General features: G+C 40.4%; 1 protein-coding gene across 1 annotated transcript in view; it reads left to right on the top strand.

Moving 5' to 3' along the window:
- The window catches only part of Ubxn4 (UBX domain protein 4), a 44,894-nt gene extending 22,226 nt beyond the window's left edge, over window positions 1-22,668 (top strand). Inside the window, exons 7-13 of the mRNA XM_090342896.1 lie at window positions 9,796-9,850; window positions 12,073-12,237; window positions 13,370-13,500; window positions 16,051-16,153; window positions 17,322-17,453; window positions 19,522-19,721; window positions 22,180-22,668. Coding sequence (XP_090199022.1) covers window positions 9,796-9,850; window positions 12,073-12,237; window positions 13,370-13,500; window positions 16,051-16,153; window positions 17,322-17,453; window positions 19,522-19,721; window positions 22,180-22,321 — 928 coding nt within the window. The 3' untranslated portion in view covers window positions 22,322-22,668. The remainder of the gene's footprint in view (window positions 1-9,795; window positions 9,851-12,072; window positions 12,238-13,369; window positions 13,501-16,050; window positions 16,154-17,321; window positions 17,454-19,521; window positions 19,722-22,179) is intronic.
- Window positions 22,669-23,379: the final 711 nt, after the last annotated feature.

Genomic DNA, 23,379 nt, shown 5'->3' with positions numbered 1-23,379 from the left:
CTTGGACTCGGGGCCTAGGCACTGCCCCTGAACTCTAAAGGCTACTCTCCTACCCTTGAGCCAAGCCCCACTTCCCATTTTATAGAGGTTAATTAGAGACCAGAGTCTCAGGCCCTTTTGTGCCTGGGCTGGCTTTGAATCTGGATCCTCAGATCTCAGCTCCTGAGTAGTTAGGGTTACAGTTGTGAACCACCACACCTGGCTGCATTCTTTATTCTGTGTGTGTATATTTGTCAAACTGTCATTATTTGGGCCATAAGATATGATGTGATTCAGAGCTGGCTCTTTTCTTTTGACAGCTATTTTGGTATCTTTGTGCTTCCATATATCATTTCGGTTTTTAGTTATATGCTATCAGGTTAACAGCTTTAGATGGCCATCAATATTACCTCTTTTTACAACTGTACTGAGTTGGGATTCTATTTAACTGAATGTCTACTAAATGTCATACTTTGTGAGCTATCTAATAATCATAAGAGCTTCTGATTCTTCTCATTACAGACATGAACTGGTACTAGTTGCTCATGAATATAATGATAGCTACTTAGGATGCTGAGCTCTAATGATTGAAGTTTAAAGTTAGTCTGGGCAGACAAATTTGAGAGACTGTTGTCTCAATTAACCAGTAAAAATCCAGGAGTAGAAGTGTGGTTCAAGTGGTAGAGCACCAGCCTTAAGTAAAAAAACTAATGGGCAAGAGCATAAAACCAAGGTGGCATGGGGATGACTGACACTTGTAATTCTAGCTATGCAAGGAGGCTGAGATTTGGGTGTTGCAGTTCAAAGCCACCCCAGGCAGATTAATTGGAGATTCTTATCTCCTTATCCGGACAGATGTGTAAAGCTATTTGTAAATCTATCTTTCACAGATGACCTAAAAGATAGAAACTGGTGTGGAAGGACGGGGAGCTGCATACCTTGATAAACTCTGAAATCATTGCTGCAACGAGGAAGTATGCAATAAACAAGTGATAGAGAAAGTTGTGGGAATTTTTTTTTAAAGACCCAGAATTGAGGTGTGGTGGAAGTGTTAGAACACCATCCTTGAGTTGGAAAACCCTAGAGTGAAAGGCCTTGAGTTCAGGCTCCAATACAGATATACACAGTAAGCGAAGAAAGTTATTTTCCTTATATCCAGGTGAGTCAGGTTCTATTTAGTTGCAATGTAGATGGCAGTTTCTGTTACTATATGTTAATACCTTCCATTTTTACTGATATCTACCTGTGTAATTCTACAAACAAAATCAAACATTGTGAGTGTAAATGTGCCTGATCTGTAGCAGAACTTGATCTCAGGGCCACACTTTTTTTTTTCCCTTAAAGTTGGAGCTCTACTTTTTGAGCTACACTTTCACTTCTAGGATTTTACTGATTAACTGGAAAAAAGAATCATAGGCCTGAGCCTGGTGCAGTGGATCACACCTCTAATCCTAGCTACTCAGGAGGCTGAGATCTGAGGATCTCAGTTCAAAGCTAGCCCTGGCACCACTACAGTCTGAGAGACTCTTATCTCCAAGTAACCACCAGAAAACCAGAAGTAGCCCTGTGGCTCAATGGGTAGCCTTGAGCTGAAAAAACTCTGGAACAACACGTAGGCCCAGAATTAAAGTCCCATGACTGACTTAAAAAAAAAATCTCATAGGCTTTTTTTGACTGGAGTTGCTTCAAACCTTGATCCTTTGATAGGCTCCTGAATAGCTAGGGTTAGGGCAGGAGTCATCAGTGCCAGAGCACTATCCCATAGCTTTTGTGCTACCCTGAGCTTTTTTCCCTTTTATTGCTAAAATAATTATTTTGAAAAGTAATACAAGTCACTCTTTTTATAAAAAAAATTCAATTATTGTTACTTTTTTTGTTTGTTTTGGCACTTGAACTCTGGTCCTGGACGCTGTGTTAAGGCTACCTCCCTACTCCTTGAGCCACAGAGCCACATCCAGTTTTTTTCTGGTAGTTAATTGGAGATGAGTCTCACAGGCTTTTTAGTGCCTGGGCTACCTTTGAAATGAGATCCTCAGATCTCAGCCTCCTGAGTAGCTAGGATTATAGGAGTGAGCCACCACACCTGGTTTATTCCCTGAGCTTTTTGTGCTCAAGGTTAACTCACTACCACTTGAGCCACAGCTTCACCTGTAGCTGTTTTGGTGACTATAATCAGAGAAGAGTCTCAGGACCTTCCTGCCCAGTCAGGCTTTGTAACCATGATTATCAAATCTTGGCTTCCTGAATAAGGATTATAGACTTGAATCACCAGCACCTGGCTGTAATTATAATCATTTCAGTTCTTGTGGCTAAAATACATTGATCAAATTGTCGACCTATGCAACCTATGTCTTAATACTAATTCACAAGCTGTTTGTCCTTCATTTTATTAATCTATATTTATAGCCTGTAATTATTACGACTATTACTAATTATTTTGGTCATAGAGCTTGAACTCTGGGACTGGGTATCGCCCTTGAGCTCTTCAGCTAAAGGCTACTGCTCTACTCCTTGATCTGCCATATTACTTCCAAGAATTTAAAAAATTATTGTTATTATAAATGTGATGTACAGAGAGGTTATAATTATATAAGTCAGATAAAGAGTGCAGTTCTTTTTGGACAGTGTTACCCCTTAAAGATTTTCCCTCCTGATCCCATCTGCAAGTTGTATAGATTATTTTCAGTAGTGTTTAGTAAATACCACTGCTGCATATATTCAGCATAGAAATCTGTTTTTCTTTTTTCTTTTTTTATGCCAGTCATGGGGACTGAACTCAGGGCCTGAGCACTATCCTTGGACTTTCTCAAGGCTAGAACTCTACCACTTGCGCCACAGCACCACTTCCAGCTTTTTTGTTATGTATGTGGTACCAAGGAATCAAACTGAGGTCTTCATGCATGTTGGGCAAGCACTTTTACCACTAGGCCAAATTCCAGGCCCTTCTTTCTTTTTTTTTGGCCAGTCCTAGGGCTTGAGCATTGTCCTTGGGATTTCTCAAGGCTAGTGCTCTATCACTTGAGCCACAGCTCCACTTCCAGCTTTTTCTATGTATGTGTGACCAAGGAATCAAACCCAGTTCTTCATGCATGCTAGACAAACAATCTACCACTAGACCAAACTCCTGGCCCTACCATAGAAGTCTTTTTTTTTTTTTTTCTCTTGCCAGTCCTGGGGCTTGAACTCAAGGCCTGAGTGCTGCCCTTTGGCTTTTTCAAAGCTACAGCTCTACCACTGGAGCCACAGCATCATTTGTGGCTTTTTTTTATGTATATGTGGTACTAAGGAATTGAACCCTGGTCTTTGTGCATGCTAGGCAAGCACTCTACCACTAGGCCAAACTCCCAGCCCCCACCGTAGAAATCTTAATGCTTTCATTAAATATGATTGACAATGACAATTACTAATAACACACCAGCTTAATGCAAACTGGATTCACAATCCAGTGCTATAGACTGTATGTCACACTAATCACCTGTAACTACCTTATCCTTTACCATCCCTCTGCAAAGCTGTTTCCCTACCTTATCAAACTGAAGTGCTTTTTCTCAGCTCATTATGTTTTAAAATAATACAAAAATGCCAGGTACTGGTGGCTCACACCTATAATGTTAGCCACTCATGCGTCTGAGATCTGAGGATCCCAGTTCAAAGCCAGCCTGGGCAGAAAATTCTGTGAGACTCTTAACTCTAATTAACCACGAGAAAACTAGAGGTGATGCTGTGGCTCAAAGTGGTAGAGTGCTAGCTTTGAGCAAAATAGCTCAGTCCCTGAGTTCAAGCCCCACAACTGACCAAAAAAAAAATATAAGTCTGGGAATATGGCTTAGTGGTAGAGTGCTTGTTTTTTTTTGTGTTTTTTTTTTTTTTTGCCAGTCCTGGGCTTGAGCTCAGGGCCTGAGCACTGTCCTTGGACTTTCTCAAGACTAGAGCTCTACCACTTGAGCCTCAGCACCACTTCCAGCTTTTTTCTATGTATGTGGTACCGAGGAATCGAACCCAGGTCTTCATGCATGCTAGGCAAGCACTTTAACCACTAGGCCAAACTCCCGGTCCCTAGAGTGCTTGTTTTGCATGCATGAATTCCTGGATTCAATTCCTCAGTACCACATAAGAGAAAAATCCAAAAGTGGTGTTGTGGCTCAAGTGGTAAAGTGTTAATCTTGAGCAAAAGAGCTCACAGTGCCCAGGCCATGAGTTCAAGCTCCAGGACTGTCAAACAAGAAAACAGTATAAACTGTAGCCCTTGCACATCACCTTCTTTATTTTTTTGGACATAGCTTTATAATAACAATTTTTAAAATACAGTATTGAGCAGTATGAATTTTTATTTAAAAAAAATAATATGCAGGGCCTGGAGTTTGGCCTAGTGGTAGAGTGGTAGAGTGCCTAGCATGCATGAAGACCCAGGTTCAGTTTTCCCTCTGACCTACTCATAAGTTATGTGTCTAATGAGTACCACTGCTGCATTTGTTCATCTTTTGTCCCTCCATTTCTGTGCCCTGCCAATATCCCAAAGACAGATAAAACAAGAGAAAAAGAAAAGTAATGAAAAGAAAATGTCTTGTTTCCATTTTCTGTTTTACATGATCAGAGTCATAGGCATTATGCCTTAAATTCATATTTTTTTACTTTTGGTGATACTTGAGATCTGAGGTTCATGAGTCAAAGCCAGTCCAAGCAATAAAGAATGTGAGACTCTTATCTCCAATTAATCACTAGAAAACAGGAAGTGGTGCTGTGGCTCAAGGGGTATGGTGGCAGCCTTGAGCTGAAGAGCTCAGGGACAGTTCCCAAGCCCAGAGTTCAAGCCCCATGACCTAGAAAAAGAAAAACATCTCCTCTCTCTCTCTCTCCCTCTCTCTCCCTCTCTCTCCCTCTTTTTTTTTTTTTTTTCTTTTTGCCAGTCCTGGGCTTGAGCTCAGGGCCTGAGCACTGTCCTTAGACTTTCTCAAGGCTAGAGCTCTACCACTTGATCCTCAGCACCATTTCCAGCTTTTTTTCTATGTATGTGGTACTGAGGAATTGAACCCGGGTCTTCGTGAATGCTAGGCAAACACTCTACCACTAGGCCAAACTCCCGCCCCCTCCGTCCCTCTCCCTCTCCCCATCTCCCCCTCCCCCTTCTTCCCCTCCCTCCCTCCCTCTCCCCTCTCTCTCCCTCCCCCCTCCCTTCCTCTCTTTTTCTCTCTCGCTTCCCTCTCTTTTTCTCTTTCTTCTCTCTTCTCTCTCTCCTTTCTCTCTATGTGTAGGCACAGTGGTTCAGCAAAGATAAGATTTTAACTTTGCTCTCATAACACAACTGAGTATTCACTCTGTTTCCAGAGATTGTTTTTGGAAAATGAATTTCAAGAAATGAGTATATTTTATCAAAACAAATGATTTGTAATTTTACAATCTTAAATTTTATTTTTAATACTGAAATATGTCCAGTGCTTCACTGGACATTTGAAGATTCACATGAAAATCTTACAAGATTAGGTAATATACCAATTTTTCATGTTTGAAGACCTTTTTTTTCTTTTTTGTGTAGGTATTAGAGCTTGAACTCGGGGCCTTATGCTCTTTTTTGCTCAAGGATGGTACTCTACCACTTGAGCCACACCTCTATTTCTGATTTTCTGCTTTTTAATTGGAGTCTGTGTATTTCACATCTTCTTGATCCATTCACCCCTTGAGAGGAATCTGGGCCAAAGACTTAAAGAAACATTTCTCAGAAATAGTAGTAAGAATGGCCAATAGACACATGAAGAAATGCTCAACATCTCTGACCATAAAAGAAATGCAAATCAAAACAATGTTGACATTCCACCTCACCCCAGATAGAATGGTCATTATCAAGAAAAAAAACAATATCAGATGGGAATGGGGATGTGGCCAAAAGGGGACATACAAGTTATTGGTGGGAATACATACTTGTTAAGCAATTCTGGAACGCACTATGCAGGTCTCTCAAAGGTTATAAACATAGAGCTTCCCTATTACCCTGCAATTGAACGCCTGGGCATTTATCTAATAGCTCACAAAGCCACAGTAAAGCCACCAGCACAATCAAATTCATTACAGTATGTACCACAGTCAAAAAATGGAATCGGCTTGTCCCTTTGTTCAAATTGTGTGAATGTGTGCCCCCACAGGAACTAAAGGCCTTAGCTTTATTGCTCAAATCTGGTATTTTTTCATTCGAACCATACATTAACTTCTAGCATTTTGCTGGTTAATTGTAGATAAGAATATCGAATACTTGCCTGCTAGTTGACTTTTAACTGTGATCCTCAGATTTCAGCTTCTTGAGAGGTTGTATGGTAGGTAAGATCTATCAGCTCCCAGCTTAGGCATTATTTTGTCCTTCCTATTATTACATGAAACAGGAAGCAAATAATACCAGATACATGCATCAGTTTAAATTTGGTTATGATGATCAGTTTAATCACTTTCTTTGAATGATGTCAACTAGATGTCTCCATTATAAAGATTCCCCTTTCCCTTTCTAATTAGTAACTTTACTGGAATTGAAGGACATTGGTTCATGTCTGAAGCCCAAGCCTCTCAGGAGAATGAGATCTGATAATAGCAGCCAAAACCAGCACAGGTAGAAAACTCCATGAGGCTCTTAACGCTCATTAATCTATAAAAACGCTGGCTCAGGCCGAGAATATGGCTTAATGATTGAGTGCTTGCCTAACATTCGTGAAGCCCTGGGTTCAATTCCTCAGTACCACATAAACAGAAAAAAACAGAAATGGTAGTGTAGCTCAAGTGATAGAGTGCTAGCCTTGAACAAAAAGAAGCTCAGTGACAGTGCCTAGGTCCTGTGTTCATCAAGCCCCAGGACTGGCAAAGAAAAAACAAACACTGGGTAAGTGGTAGAGCAGTATATTTGAGCACAAAAGCTCAAGGACAATACCTAGGCCCAGAGTTCAGGACTTGCCCTTCCTCCCCCCCCCCCCCAAAAAAAAAAAAACTTTATTGGGTTATTCTTTGAATGCTACATATGCTGTTTTTCATTTTGTTTTGCCAGTCCCAGGGCTTGAACTCAGGGCCTGGGCACTGTCCCTGGACACTTTTTGCTCAAGGCTAGTGCTCTGCCACTTGAGCCACAGCACCATTTCCACTTTTTCTGAGTATGTGATACCAAGTAATCAAACGCATGGTTTTGTGCATGCTAGGCATGTACTCTACCACTAAGCTTCACTCCCAGCCCTAAGTATGCTAGGGAAAAAAAAAACAACAGAAAAAAACCTTGTAGTTTTACCATCCATTAATGTTTTTCCCTTGAATTTACTTCATTGGTGTTTATGCCTTCTCACTGTATTTCTAAATTTATAAGCTATCATTTGGTAGAGAAACACTTTATACCTCCTTCCTATCTTTTTCTTTTTTTCAAATGGTTTATTTTAGTTTGGATTTTATTTTTTTTTATTTTTATTTTTTGCCAGTCCTGGGCTTGAGCTCAGAGCCTGCACACTGTCCTTGGACTTTCTCAAGGCTAGAGCTCTACCACTTGAGCCTCAGTACCACTTCCGGCTTTTTTCTATGTATGTGGTACTGAGGAATTGAACCCGGGTCTTCATGCATGCTAGGCAAGCACTTTAACCACTAGGCCAAACTCCCGACCCTTTAGTTTGGATTTTATTATGCAGCTTCTAAATCACTATTTCTCTTCCTCAGTCCTTTGTAAATTCAGTTTTTCCTCTGTTCTAGTTCTGGGGCTTGAACTCAGAACCTGACCACAGTTTAAGCTTTTATGCCCAAGGTTAGTGCTCTACCATTTGAGCTACTACTTCACTCACTGCTTTTTGGTGATTAATTGTAGGTAAAAATCTCATGGACTTTGTTTCCAAGGCTGGCTTCAGTCCTCATGCTCACATCTTGGCTCCTGAGAGCCACGGATGTCTCAGTCTTTGTAAATTTCTGATGCTCCTGTTTGTTTGTTTTCTGTTTTAGTAAACATATGCTTTTTTTGGGGGGGGGGGGGGAGTCGGGTGGGCCTGGATGCTGTCCCTGAGCTCTTCAGCTCGATGATGGCGCTCTACCACTTGAGCCACAGCATCACTTCTGGTGCTCTGGAAGTTAATTGGAGATGAGTCTCACAGACTTTGATGCCCCAGCTGGCTTTGAACCCCAGTCATCAAATCTCAGCCTATTGAGTAACTAGGATTAACAGGCATGAGCCACTAGTGCCCAGCATATGCCTTGTCTTTATTAGTTGAGGTGTGAGGGCTTGTGAATTTTTTGTCTGGGCTGAACATGAATGGCAGACCTCCCAATCTCAATACTTCTTATTTTCAGGATTTCTTTTGTGTGGTTTTTCTTTTTTCTTTTTTTGGCATGTTACATGCTGGTGTTTGAACTCAGGGTCTGCATATTGTCACTGAGCCTCTGTGCTCAAAGCATTACCACCTGAGCCACAGGGCCACTTCCACCTTTGTTGGTGGTGGTGGTTGTGGGGCTTGAACTCTGGGCCTGCACACTGTCCCTGAGCTCTTCAGCTCAAGGCTAGCGCCCTACCCCTTGAGCCACAGCACCACTTCCAGTTTTCAGGTGGTTAATTGGAGGTAAGAGTCTCATGGACTTTAGTCCCCGAGCTGGCTTTGAACTGCAATCCTCAGATCTCAGCCTCCTGAGTAGCTAGGATTATAGGCATGAATCCCTACATCCACTGGCTTCCAGCTTTTTAGAGTAGTTTATTGGATAAGATTCTCACAGGGGCTTTTCTGCCTGGGCTAGCTTCCAGCTGCAATCTTCAGATCTCAACCTCCTGAGTAGCTAGGATTATAAGCATGAACCACCAAAGCTAGCTTTGTTTTTGTTTTGTTTTGTTTTTTTGCCAGTCCTGGGCTTGGGCTCAGGGCCTGAGCACTGTCCTTGGACTTTCTCAAGGCTTAGCACTCTACCACTTGAGCCTCAGCACCACTTCCAGCTTTTTTTTTTTTTTCTATGTATGTGGTACCGAGGAATCGAACCTGGGTCTTCATGCATGCTAGGCAAGCACTCTACCACTAGGCCAAGCTCCCGGCTCCGTTTTTAGTTTTTTGTACTTCCTGAAATGTTTTTGTTGGTTGATTGGTTGTTTTTGGTCAGTCCTGGGGCTTGAACTCAGGGCCTGGACACTGTCCTTGAGCTCTCAAGCCTGATATTCTACCACTTGCCACAGCACTACTTCTGGCTTTTCATATATATCTAGTTCTAGTACCAAGAAATCAAACCCAGGGCTTTATACATGCTAGGCAAGCACTTTTCCACTAGGCCACAATCCCAGCCCTGATTGCTTTAACAGCAAAGTTTGTTTAATGCCTGTCCAGCCCTGAGGCTTGAACTCAGGTCCTAGCTGCAAAATGGTCTCTAATCCCTACCTCTTGAGCCACAGCTCCACATGTGACTTTTTTGGTGCTTAGTTGGAGATAAGAATCTCACATTCTTTCCTGCCTGGTTTGGCTTTGAACTGTGATCCTCAAATCTCAGCCTCTTGAGTAGCCAGGCTTATAGGCATGAGTCATTGGCAACCAGCAAAACAGAACTATTTATTTTTGGTGTGGGCTTGAACTCTGGGCGTAGGCCCTGTCCTTGAGCTCAAGGCTACTGCCCTATCCCAGAGCCACAGCCCCCCTTCTTGTTTTCTAGAGATTAATTGGAGATGAGTCTCACAGAACTTTAGGCCTGGGCTGGCTTTGAACTGAGATCCTCAGATCTCAGCCTCCTGAGTAGCTAGGATTACAGATGTGAGCCATCTCTACTGGCAATACAGAACTTTTAAATGTGTATTGTATTAATATAATGTGTCTTGAATATATTTTATTTTAATATATTTTACAGATTAACAAAAAAGCTTGAAGAGAGGAGAGAAGAGAAGAGGAAAGAAGAAGAACAGGTAAAGTTCAATTTGGCAGAGCTAGGATGGCTTCCTAGCTATAGTTCAATATTGTAATACAATGGAGGGAATAATCTGTAGTCTGTTATTTTAGATCATAATGTGTACTTTTTTGTTGTTTGCTGTTTGTTAGAGTTAAAATCTTGCTTTGTAGCCCAGTCTAGCTTTGAACTCACAGGTCTCTTGCTTTAGCCTCCCAAAGTGCCGAGATTACAGGAATGCAACACTATGCCTGGCTATGTCCTTTCTAAAGTTGCTAGGAGTAAGTTGAGACTTCTTTTTCAAATCTATTGTCAGTCTTTTACAGTCTACTTGAGGGGGATCATATTCTTAGTTCTTTTTTTTTTTTTTTTAATTTGGTTGGTCATGAACTCAGGGCATGTCCCTGAGCTCTTCAGCTCAAGGCTGCCACCCTACCTCTGGAGCACAGCCCCAATTCTAGTTTTTTAGTGGATAATTGGAGATAAGAGTCTCACAGTCTTTAGTGCCCAGGCTGGCTTTGAACTGCCATCCTCAGATCTCAGCTTCCTTAGCAGCTAGTATTACAGGTGTGAGCCACTGCACCCAGCCTTATTCTTAGTTGTTTGTTTAAAAAAAAAAAGGGGGTCATGTAGAACTCTGATTTTCTCTTGTAATGCTGCATATTAGAACATACTTCATGTATCTTACCTAATACTGGCAGTGTATCATTTCCTTCAAGCCAAATCAGTGACTTTTGTGTTCATCTTGGAGGTTGAAATTCTTTTCCAGAAAAAAAAGTAAAGGGGGGCCAGGAGTTTGGCCATTTGGTAGAGTGTTTGCCTAGCATGCGTGAAGACCCGAGTTTGATTCCTTGCTATCACAAACATAGGAAAAGCTGGAAGTGGTGCTGGGGCTCAGTGGTAGAGCTCTAGCCTTGAGAAAGCCAAAGGACAGTGCTCAAGCCCTGAGCTCAAACCCGGAACTGGCCAAAAAAAAAAAAAAAAAAAAGATAAATAATTCTATGTGCCCTGAGAGATTACATTATATTTTTAACAGAACCACTAACAAAAATGTATAAATTCTCACTAACCACGCAGTTAACAAATTCTGAGAGTTCAATGTTTTTGTGTGTGTGTGTTTTGGGGCTTGAACTCTGGGCGTGGGCACTGTCCTTACCTCTTCAGCTCAGGGATAGTGCCCTACCACATTGAGCCACAGTGCCACTTGCAGTTTTCTGGTGGTTAATTGGAAAATAAGTGTCTCACAGATTTTTGGGCCCCAGATTGGCTGTAATCCCCAGATCTCAGCCCCCTGCATAGCTAGGCTTACAGGCATGAGCCACCAGCACCTGCCTGGGCAACCTTTACATTTTATGGTGTGGTACACACATACACACATACACACGTATACATATATTTGTGTACTATACTGGGGCTTGAACTCAGATCCTGGGTACACTATACCTTAGCCTTTCTGCTCAAAGTTGTTGCTCTACTACCTGAGCCACAGCTTCATTTCTGACTTTTTTGGTGGTTAATAGGAGATGAGAGTCTCCTGATGGAGCTGAGAATGTGTCAAGCATGCATGAAGCTCTGTATTAAATGCCTTAGTAGCACATAAACAGAAAGCAAAGTGGTGCTATGGTTCATGTGTTAGAGCATTATCATTGCGCAAAAAAAGCTCAGGGGCAGTGCCTAGGTCCTGAGTTCAAGCCATAGACTGGCAAAAACAACAACAAAGGATAGCTTTCTATCTACTTGAACCACAACACCACTTCTGGCTTTTTCTATTTATATGGTCTTTATACTGAGGAATGGAACCCAGGGCTTCCTGCATGTTAGGTAAGAACTCTACCACTAAACTACATTCCCAGCCCCAGCACTTAGCTTTGAAGTGGGATTCTTTATTCATTTTTTATTGGTTATGGGGATTCACTCAGGGCCTTTGTACTATCTCTGACCTCTTTTGCTCAAGGATAACATTCTACCACTTGGAGCCACAGAACCCCTTTTGTTGTTGTTGTTAGTATTTATTGGTGATAGACTCACATAGACTTTTCCACACAGACTGGCTTCAAACCACAATCTTCAGATCTCAGCCTCCTGAGTAGTTTAGGATTACAGGCATGGGCCACAGGCACCTGGCTAAAATAGTATTCTTTTAACACCTTATAATTAGCTTACCCTATATTCAAAATAATGCCTGGAACAAATTATCCAAAACTGTTTTGATTCATAACACTTATTTTGTCTTCAATTCAGAGAGAGATTAAGAAGGAAATTGAGAGAAGAAAAACTGGAAAGGAAATGTTGGATTATAAAAGAAAACAAGAAGAAGAATTAACAAAAAGAATGTTAGAAGAAAGAAATAGAGAAAAGGCAGAAGACAGAGCAGCTCGAGAGCGTATAAAACAGCAGATTGCACTGGTGAGTTTAAGTTCATTTATTTGTTGATACATTCAGTATTTTTTTTTTCTTTTGGTAGTCTTGAGGCTTCAATTCAGGGACTGGCACTATCCTTGGACACTTTTTGCTCAAGGCTAGCACTCTGCCACTTCAGCAGCAGCACCACTTCTGACTTTTTCTGTGTATGTGGTACCATGGAATCGAACCCAGGGGTTCCTGCGTGCTAAGCAAGCACTTATCAGTAGGCAACACTGCCAGCCCAATTCAGTATTTTTTTTTCTTCATTTTGTCTTGTTATATAATATAGCCAAAGCTACCTTAGATCATTTCTGTTTTGGCCTCCCAAGTCTTGTAGTTTACAGGCATATCCACCATACTGACTCCTTTACGTTTTTTATTAACATGTACTATTTGTACAAAGTGGATTTATTTTGGTGTTGCCATGCATTCTTGTAAGGTGATCAAATTCCTCTGTTACTGTTATTCTTCCTCTCCCTTCTACCTCTGCCCCTTTAAATTACTTTTTCTTGTAAATTCTCAGTACTACAAATGTGAACATTGATTGCTACCCTTCAGCTTCTTTTTTTTTCTTCCAGTCCTAGGGCTTGAAATTGGGATTTGTACATTGTCCCTGAGCTTACTTTACTCAAGGATAGCACTCTACCACTTGACCACACTGCTACTTCCAGCTTTTTCTGTTTCTGTAGTACTGAGAAATCAAATTGAGGGCTTCATGGATGCTTATGCAAGCAGTCTACCACTAAGCCACAGTCCCAACTTCCCTCGGCTTCTTTTCTGCTCAAGGCTGTTGCTCTACTTGATCCATAGCTCTACAGCCAGCTTATCTAGTTAGTTATTTAGAGATAAGTCTCACAATCTTTCTTGCCTTTGCTGGTGTTGAACTCTGCTGCTCAGATCTCAACCTCCTGAGTAGCTGGGATTATAGGCATGAGCCACTGGCATCTGGCTAATAGTAACTCTTGATTTCTGACATTTGATAAAGTTTAAAGATACATGACCAGGAATGATTGTTTGTGTATAGATTTAAGGAATTCCATGCTTTTTTGTGTTTATTGCCTTTGTTTGAAGATATGTAAATAGTTTTCTTTGGCAATAAAAGGTAATTTATATCTAACAATGTTTTAATTGAAAGGATCGTGCAGAGCGAGCTGCTCGTTTTGCAAAGACAAAGGAAGAAGTAGAGGCTGCCAAAGCTGCTGCTGCCTTGTTGTCCAAACAGGCAGAAGTGGAAGTCAAGAGGGAATCATATACACGAGAAAGAAGGTATTTCTTGATGGGTATAATCCTGAAATATTTATGTGCACATGGAGGCTGGCTAGTACTTACCAATACTAGATGGTGTTACCTTTTGTAATAAAAAAAAAATCCAATTTTTTTTTTGGTGGGGGAGCTTTGTCTCCAACTTGCTAGGCTGGTGCTGAGCCACTTCTCAAGGGCCCCCCTCCACTTTTTTTTCTTTTTTTTGTCAGTTGTGGGACTTGAACTCTGGGCCTGGGTACTGTCCCTGAGCTCAAGGCTACCTCTTGAGCCACACTACCACTTCCAGTTTTCTAGTGGTTAATTGGGAGTAAAAGTCTCTTGGTCTTTAGTGCCTGGGCTGGCTTTGAACTGCCATCCTCAGATCTCAGCTTTCCGAGTAGCTCGGATTGAGCCACAGGCCCGGGTTCAAGCCCTTTTTTTACTGGTTATTTTTTAGATAGGGTCTTGATTTCTCCCTAGTTATATAGCTACTTCATTTCCTAATGTATTCAGGGATTGAATACAAACTTGCCATCATACCTACCTCTGCCCCTGAATGACAGTTCTACCAATCTCAGCCTCTCAAGTAGTAGGAGCATATGTATGTGCTAGTCATGCTTGGCTTACAGATTACTTTATCAGGGACTGTCGTCTCCCCTCACCCCCCTCCAAAAAAAATTAAAGCCAGTCCAAGCAGAAGTCAGTGAAACTCTTATTTCCAGTTAACCAGCAGAAAAACTGGAAGTGGCTCTGTGGCTCATGTAATAGAGCACTAGAACAGTAAGAAGTGCAAAGTATGCCAGGTGATGGTGGCTCACACCTATAATCCTAGCTACTCAGGAGGCTGAGACTTGAAGATCATAATTCAAAGCCAACTTGGACAGAGAGACTCTTTTTTTTTCTTTCTTTTTTTTTTCCAGTCCTGGGCTTGAACCCAGGGTCTGAGCACTGTCCTTGGGTTTTCTCAAGACTAGAGCTCTACACTTGAGCCACAACACCATTTCCAGCTTTTTGTGTGTATGTGATACCAAAGAATTGAACCTGGGTCTTCGTACATGTTAGACAAGCACTGTTCCACTAGGCCAAACTTCTGGCCCTTAAAAAAATTTTTTTAACATTTTTAATTCAGTGTACAGAGGGGTTACAGTCATAAACATAAGGTAGTGAGTACACTTCTTGTTACCCCCCCACACATTTTTTTTTTTTTTGCCAGTTCTGGGCTTGTGCTCAGGTCCTGAACACTGTCCTTGGGTTTTCTCAAGGATAGAGCTCCACCACTTGAGCCACAACACCACTTCTGACTTTTTTTCTATGTATGTGGTATGAAGGAATTGAACCCTGGTCTTTATGCATGCTAGGGGAGCACTCTACTACTAGGCTAAATTCCTGGGCCCTAAGTCCATAAGATGCTTATCTCCAATTAACCACCAGAAAACTGGAAGTGGCTCAAAGTGGTATGGCTCTAACCTGAGCTGAAGAGCTCAGGGACAGTACCCAGGGCCAGTGTTCAAGCCCCACAACCCACCAAAGGAAAAAAAACAGCAACAAAAAAAAAAGGGGGGGAAAAGAAAGTGCAGAAATAGGCTGTGTACCAGTGGCTTGTACTCAGAAGGCTGCAATTTGAGGATCGAGGTTCAAAGCCAGCATGGGTCGAAAAGTAGTTCAAAGGCTCTCCAATTGGCCACAAAAAGGGGCTGGAAGTGGGGCTATGACTCAAGTGATAGTGTTAGGCTAGGCAAGAAAAGTCAAGAGCAGTATTCAGGCTCTGAGCCCTCAGGACTAGCACAAACAAAACGAAATACAAAATGTTACAAAAAGAGCAAATACACATAAAATACTCAATCTGCATGGCTTAGCATTATATTACAATGATACTGTTCCCCAGACTGATCTATTGATCTATAAGCACTTGTTGAAACTTTATTTGGCCTTTTCTTCTCATAAATTCATATGAAAATACAAGAGAACTGGAATAATGAAACAACCCAGGAAAAAAATGAACAAAGTTAGGAGACATCACACTTAATTGTTTTGTCTTTTGTGTGTGTGGGGGTGAGGGTGTGTGTCAGTCTGTTTGTCCATCCATCCTGAGGCTTGAACTAGCAGCCTGAGCTTTTTTGCTCTACCACTTCAGACACAGCTCCGTTTCCTTGATATAAGAATCACACAGGCTACATCCTTTCTTTCCTGCATGATCTGGATGAAACACTAGTGCCCCAGTTACCATACTTAATTGTATTGCTGGGTACTGGTGGTCCACGCCTATAGTCCTAGCTACTTGGCAACTGAGATCTGAGGATCACAGCTCAAAGCCAGCATGGGCAAGAAAGTCCATAAAACTCTTACCTCAAATTAATCACCAAAAAGTCAAATAGAGTTGTGGCTCAAGTGGTAAATGTAACTTGAGCAGCTCAGGGACAAAGCTCAGGTTCTTAGTTCAATCCCCAGGACCAGCAATAATAATAGTAAATGGAAAGTTTGAACACTGTGCATCTCTACTTTCATTTCCTCTGGTAATGATAGTGTTTGAGAATATATAAAGTTAAAATACTGACTTTAATTTCCTTTTCATAGCACTGTTGCAAGAATTCAATTCCGCCTTCCTGATGGATCTTCCTTTACAAATCAATTTCCTTCTGATGCGCCACTAGAAGAAGCAAGACAGTTTGCTGCACAAGTGAGTATATATCTTTGGTTACAGTAAAGATAAATGATGAGGTTATTGAAACGTTAGAAGGGAAATTTCAACTTGGAATGTGAGTAAATCTTATATTACTTCCAGGACACCTGTGAGATATATCTTTGCGTATCTTTGTATTGTACAGAGATAGGAATTTGCCAATATTATACAATAGGTTCTAGAAACTTTTCTTACTGGTTGGTATATTAAACAGAAAGAAAGCAAAGTAAATGATTTAGTAAAGGTCTGTTATCCCCCACTCCCAAAAGGAAGTACTTTTTTCTTAGTCCTTTTCATTTCTGTAGGTTGTTTAGAGACTAGCTATTTTCCCATTATCTGCCTATCAGCCAAGACAGAAGATTAATGATCTTTGACAACTAGTTTGTTTAGGAATTTACCTTTTTCATATGATGAAGATGTGGATTAATTGATAAAAGCTCCTGCCTAGCAAGTGTGAGCTTAAACCTCAGTACCACTAAATAATGTTAATGTGTACAATGTGGCCCTATTTGAAATCTAAATGTCTTATATAGTTTGATATTTAGTAATTTCCAACTACTTTTTTTTTTGCAGGGGCGGCGGAGGGGGAGGGGGGAAATGTCATTTTTGTTTTGGTATTATTAGGGATCAAACCAGGACATGGTACATGAAAAAAAAAAAAGCAACAACAAAGAAACCTCTATCCTAGGTTAGAGAGGTAATTTTTTTTTTTTTTTTTTTTTTTTGGCTAGACTTGTACTCAGAGCCTGGCACTGGCCTCGAGCACTTTTGCACAAGTTTAACACTCTGCCACTTGAGCCAAGCACCATTTCTGGCCTTTTCTGTGTATGTGGTACTGAGGAATCAAACCCAGGGCTTTGTGCATACTAGGGAAGCACTCCTACCTCAAGGCCACACTCCCGGCCTAAATGTCTTCACTTTTGAAATACCATTAAGGGGCTGGGAATGTGGCTTATCGGTATAGTGCTTGTGTAGCGTGCATGAAGCCCTGGGTTCAATTCCCCAGTACCACATAAACAAAATGCCAGAAGTAGCACCATGGCTCAAATGAGCAAAAGAAGCTTGGGGACAGTGCCCAGTTCCTGAATTCAAACTCCAAGACTAGAAAAACGAAACAAAACAAAGAAAAGAAACTTTAAAAGATTTTAAACTTGTTTTCTTACAGACTGTTGGCAATACTTATGGTAATTTTTCATTAGCAACCATGTTTCCCAGGAGGGAATTTACCAAAGAAGATTACAAAAAAAAATTAATGGATTTGGAACTTGCTCCAAGTGCTTCAGTGGTACTATTACCAGTATGTATATGCAATTTTTTTCTGCTCTCACAGAATTCTGATTGTTCTTCTCTCATTCATTTTTTTTAAATTAGAAGGTATACTGTGAATAAAGTTCAGATTATTGAAAACTTAGGTCAATTTATTGTCCATTTATTCCGTGCTTTATGTTTGTATATATATAGAGAGAGAGAGAAAAAGATAGATACTTTTCAACTTTTTTTTTTTTTTTTTTTTTTTGCCAGTCCTGGGCTTGAGCTCAGGGCCTGAGCACTGTCCTTGGACTTTCTCAAGGCTAGAGCTCTACCACTTGAGCCTCAGCACCACTTCCAGCTTTTTTCTATGTATGTGGTACCGATGAATCGAACCCGGGTCTTCATGCATGCTAGGCAAACACTTTAACCACTAGGCCAAACTCCTGGCCCATTTTTCAACATTTTTTTCTTATCTATTTTTAGAAAAAAAATAACTACTAGAAAAAAATGGGCCCAAAAGTGTGGCCTAGTGGTACAGTACTTCTTAGCATGCACAAAGCCCTGGGTTCAATTCCTGGTACCACATACACAAGAAAAACCTGGAAGTGATGATGTGGCTCAAGTGGTAGAGCAGTAGTAGCCTTGAGAAAGCCCAAGGACAGTGTGTAGGCTCTGAGTTCAAGCCCCACGCCAAGAACATAGCCTAGTGGTGCAATGCTCACTTAGTATGCATGAAGCCCTGGGTTCAATTCCTCAGTACCACATACTCAGAAATTACCAGAAGTGGTGCTGTGACTCAAGTGGCAGAGGGCAATCCTTGAGCCAAAAGTGTCCAAGGACAGTGCCCAGGCCTGAGTCCAAGCCCAGGACTGGCAAAAAAAAAAAAAAAAAAAAACTTTAACATAAAAATAGCATTAGTTTCAGATGCTATCTTGTTCTGAATATTTCAGAACAATATTTTACTCTTTGATGAAGCAAAATAGACTCAGAAAGCACAGATGGTGCCAAAGTCCTATCTTAACTGCCAAAGCTAGGATGAGAACCTGGACTTAATGTCCTAATTAGTATGGTTTTCCTTACTCTAAATTAAAGCACCCTCTCTACAAAAGGGGAAAAAAAAAAACAAGTATTTTATTATATTCACTGACATTTGGAATTTTTATCAACAAGAAAGACTTTTTTTATGGCCAGTCCTGGGGCTTGAACTCAGGGTCTAAACACTGTCTTTGGACTTTCTTCAAGGCTAGCCCTCTACCACTTGAGCCATAGCACCACTTCTAGCCTTTTCTCTATGTATGTGGTACCGAGGAATCAAACCAAAGTCTTCGTGCATGCTAGGCAAGCAATCTACTACTAGGCCAAACTCTCTGGAAAGACTTTTCTTACCAGAAGTGTATCATTGTACAAAACTTTTAAGAGTTCCCTTGGCATTAGGTGGTTCACACCTGTAATTGTGAAAATCATGGTTTGAAGCCAGCCTGGGCAAGAAAGTCCCTGAGACTCTTATCTCCAACTAACCACCAGAATACCAGAAGTGGCAATGCGGTTCAAAGTGTTAGAATGCTAACCTTGAGCCAAGGACCCTGAGTCCAAGCCCTGTGACTGGAAAAAAAGAAAGAAAGAGAAAGAAAAGGAAAGAAAGAAAGAAAAGAAAACTTTGATTTATTCACCACTAAGCATGAGTTTGTTAAAATTACTCTTTTTTTTTTTTAATTTGTTTTTGCCAATCCTGGGGCTTGAACTCAGGGACTGAGCACTGTCCTAGAGCTTTTTCCTCAGGGCTAGCACTCTACCACTTGAGCCACAGCACCATCTCTGGCTTTTTCTATGTATGTGATACCAAGGAATCGAACCCGGGTCTTTATGCATGCGAGGCAGGTACTCTACCACGAGGCCAAACTCCCAGTCCTATAATTACTCTTAAGAAAAAAAAAAAGTTCCAGGAGCTCCTAGAAGTTTATGCACACTTGAAAAAAGGCAAAGGTCATTTTACTTGCTTGCAGCAAACTAAAACCAGTAGCACCTTTTGCAGATAAAACACATGTCTAGAATCTTGAATGTGGTGATTGTGTTGCTGTTGTCTTTACCTACATTGTTTATTTTTTAATTTCTAGGCAGGAAGGCCAACTACATCTGTTGTACACTCTTCCAGTGGAGATATTTGGACATTATTGGGGACAGTACTTTATCCATTCCTTGCCATCTGGAGATTGATTAGCAATTTCTTATTTAGTAATCCTCCTTCACAGACTTCAGCAAGAGCAGCAGCATCTGAACCATTAAACCCAGCATCATCTAGCAAATCAGAAAAAAGGTATCTATTTTATTTTTTCCAGTATATAATAGTCAGATAATGCCAAGAGTTTATTGTGTTGTTGTTTAATGAAAAATAGTGTGCAAGGGTACTTTGCCTTTTGTCTGAATATATCCTTCCCAATCCCTTCAATATTCTGGAAGTTCATTACTTGAGATTTCTCAGCCAGCTTTCTAAAAGAAACTTCTGCTTTCTTGTTTGTTTTTAAATGATAGCTCTGCAACTTGAACTCAGGGCCCTCAGATCTCACTATTTTTTCAAGCTCATGGCTGTTGCTCCACTACTTGTGCTGTACCTCCACTTTTGTCTTTTTGCTGGTTAATAGAGATAAGATTCTCAGATTTGCCTGCCCTGGCTAGCTCATTTCTCAGATCTCTGCTTTCTGAGTACCTAGAATTATATGCATAAGCCGTGGGCACTTAGCTTTATTTCTGTTTTTGTTGTTTGTTTTGTTTTATGGGCACTATCCCTGAGCTCTTCAGCTCAAGGCTACTGCCCTACTCTTGAGCCACAACCCTACTTCCCATTTTCTAATGATTAATTGGAGTTTCACATTCTTTAGTGCCCGGGCTGGCTTTGAACTGTAATCCTCAGATAGATCTCAGCCTCCTGAGTAGCTAGGATTACAGGCATGAGCCACTGCCCCAACTACTTCTAGATTTATTTATTTATTTATTCTGGTCCTGGGGCTTGAACTCAGGGCCTGGGCATGAACTGTCCCTCAGCTTCTTTTGCTCAAGGCTAGTAGTACTCTACCACTTGACTCACAGTGCCACTTCTGGCTTTTTCTGTGTAGGTAGTACTAGGGAATCCAAACCAGGGTTTCATGCATGTTAGACAAGCACTTACTACTACATTACATTCCCAGCCCTTAGCTTTTCTTCTCAAGACTGGATCTTTCAGATAAGTCTCTCAGATTAATCTGCCTAGGCTGACCTCAAACTGCAATCCTCAAATCTCAGCCTTCTGAGTAGCTAGTCTTACAGCTATGAGCCACTAACACCTGGCTTGTGTAAATAATTTGAAGTCTAGTTCTTTAATCTACAAGCTGACAGTCTTATCTTGGGTATTCAGAGAAGGACCAAATTGAGGAATCTAAATCTTCCCTTGAAAATAGTGCCTCCAATGGAAGTGTATGCTTCAGGATCCTGGGACAGGTAGATTGTGAGTTTGAGGTAAGGCTAGACTACATAGTAAGACCCTATCTTAGAAAATATACACATAAAAAGACAGTGAATCTAATTATTTTGAAATAATCTTTCAACCAAGAGATCCTATTTTTATTCATGATCAAAGATTTGAATATTACTGCAGACACTGACCGTTTCAGTTTATACCTCTGATGTGCTTTTGAAATAGGTTAACAAAAATATCCTAAGGGCTGGGAGTTTGGCCTAAAGGTAGAGTGCTTGCCTAGCATGCGGGTTCAATTCCTCAGTACCACATCCATAGAAAAAGCCTGAAATGGTGCTGTGGCTTAAGAGTTGTAGCCTTGAGAAAGCCCAAGGACAGTGCTCAGGCCCTGAGTTCAAGCCACAAGACTGTCAAAAAAGAAAAAAAAAAATTATCATAGTGAATGTGGCTTAGTGGTAGAGTGCTTGCCTAGCATATATGAAGCCCTGGGTTCAGTTCCTCAGTACAACATATAAACAGAAAAAGCCAGAAGTGGTATTGTGGCTAAAATGGTAGAGTGCTAGCCTCATGAAAAAAATAGCTGAGGGACAGTGCCCAGGCCCTAAATTCAAGTCCCAGAACTGTCCAAAAAAAAAAAAAAAAGGTGTTAATTGCAGTATTTTTTACACATTTGACTTGGATAAACATTTTAATGGCCTTGGAAGGCATTATAACAAATATATCAATCATATCAATCCTTGTTGATAAATACTAAAACACCTTTGGCCTATGTCTAATGTCAGTGGGAAGATACCTAATTTGGTGTGTGATTGTGTTGACTTAGCTTGAGTTATTTCTTGACTTTGTGGTAACAAGCCCAATAAGACATGAGGGTAATTTTCCAATCTTAGACATATAAATTAGGCCTTTTTAAAATTTTTAATTCTTTTTTTGGAGGGTGGGGGCGGTGGTGGAGGAAAGATCTTGTGTTTGAATTCAGGGATGGCCTGGGTGATGTCCCTGTTCTTTTTTACTCAAGGCTAGTACATTAACACTTGTGCCACAACCTCACTCCTGGCATTTTGGTGGTTAATTGGAAATGGGAGTCTCACAGACTTTCTTGTCCTGGCTGGCTTTGAACCATTATTCTTAGATCTTAGCCTCCTGAGTAAGATTACAGGTGTGAGCCACTTATGCCCCACTGTAATATATTCATTTATCTCCCTTACACTTTTCTTTACACTAGATTTAAAAATAAAATATACTAATAGAAGTTTGGAGGAGTAGGTTCATTATACTATTATTGTTTTCATTTTCTGTCATCTTGCATCTTCTTTTGAATCAGGGAACAGCAGGTTAGAAAAAGAGTGCTGGAGAAACGAGGGGAAGACTTTAAAAAGGAGGGGAAGATTTATAGATTGAGGACTCAAGATGATGGTGAAGATGAAAACAACACTTGGAATGGAAATTCTACTCAGCAGATGTAGTGCAATAAGTACAATATGTCAATAATCATTGTTTCTCTTATGATTTAATTCAACTAAAATTGTATTGGAGAAGTGGGTCTGTACTGTTTTCCAGCTTACCTAGAAAAGGTTCCTTTATTCTTGCTTTATGGGTGTGGGTTAAAGTTGTTTAACTCAAAAAAGTAAAGACATAAAATGATTGGCTGCTAGGTCCTTGCATATAATAACCAGCTATTATAAACCTAAAAAGTTTGCCACAACCTCCATCAGCTTTTTAATTATTTTCGTAGATCTTTAGCCATGTACTCTCACATGACATGTTTTTTTTTTAAAGAATACTTTCTGCTTTAAGACTCAAAAATCCATACAAAGTAAAGTATATCACTAAATCTTAGAGAATTTTAACTAGCCAATCAGATGATAAACATAGGTTTAACAATTTTTTTCCTTCTTATCAGCTGCAAGTATAATCTTGTAGTTTTTAATCTAAATGGAATAAAAATTTTCCAAAAATCAGAACACTCTTACTTTTGCTGTAAGCATCTTTTGTTGTACAGGGCTCTGATGAGGTCATGTATCACTGAGTTTTTCCCAGTCCTATCGTGAAGCTATCTCAGCAAAACAGCTGGTTACTCACATCGCTAAACAAGATAAGAACAGTTTCTAGTACACAGTGAGTCCACATTACTGTGTATTAGATCAGTGAGACATTATTTTGTTTGCATTCTTTATGATCTTAGTGTTCATGTGGTGCAAAATGAATGAAAATTACTAATCTACAATTTAGTTTTTTCCTCTCACCTTTGTACTAAAATTTTGTACTCAGCAATGACAGTTCTGTGACCTAAAGTACCTGTGGTAAAAAATGAAGATACATCATTATTCATTTGGTTATTGTTAACAACTTGGAAGATATTCTGAATCTGATCACATGCTAATTTTTGCATATTTTTGACAGTAAACTAATAATGTTTTAAAAGGGAAGTAAGCATGGTGAAGTGTGTTTAGATTGGAATGCATTACTCTTTAAGAGGACTCTGTTTCATAATAGGAAATGCTTTTCTCAGCATACTTTGTCT

Source organism: Megascapheus bottae, chromosome 12 (genome assembly GCF_031878675.1).
Source record: "Megascapheus bottae isolate mThoBot1 chromosome 12, mThoBot2.hap1, whole genome shotgun sequence".
Lineage (NCBI taxonomy): Eukaryota > Metazoa > Chordata > Mammalia > Rodentia > Geomyidae > Megascapheus > Megascapheus bottae.
Note: the sequence above shows the minus strand (reverse complement) of the source record. Positions and strands in the feature narration are given on the sequence as shown.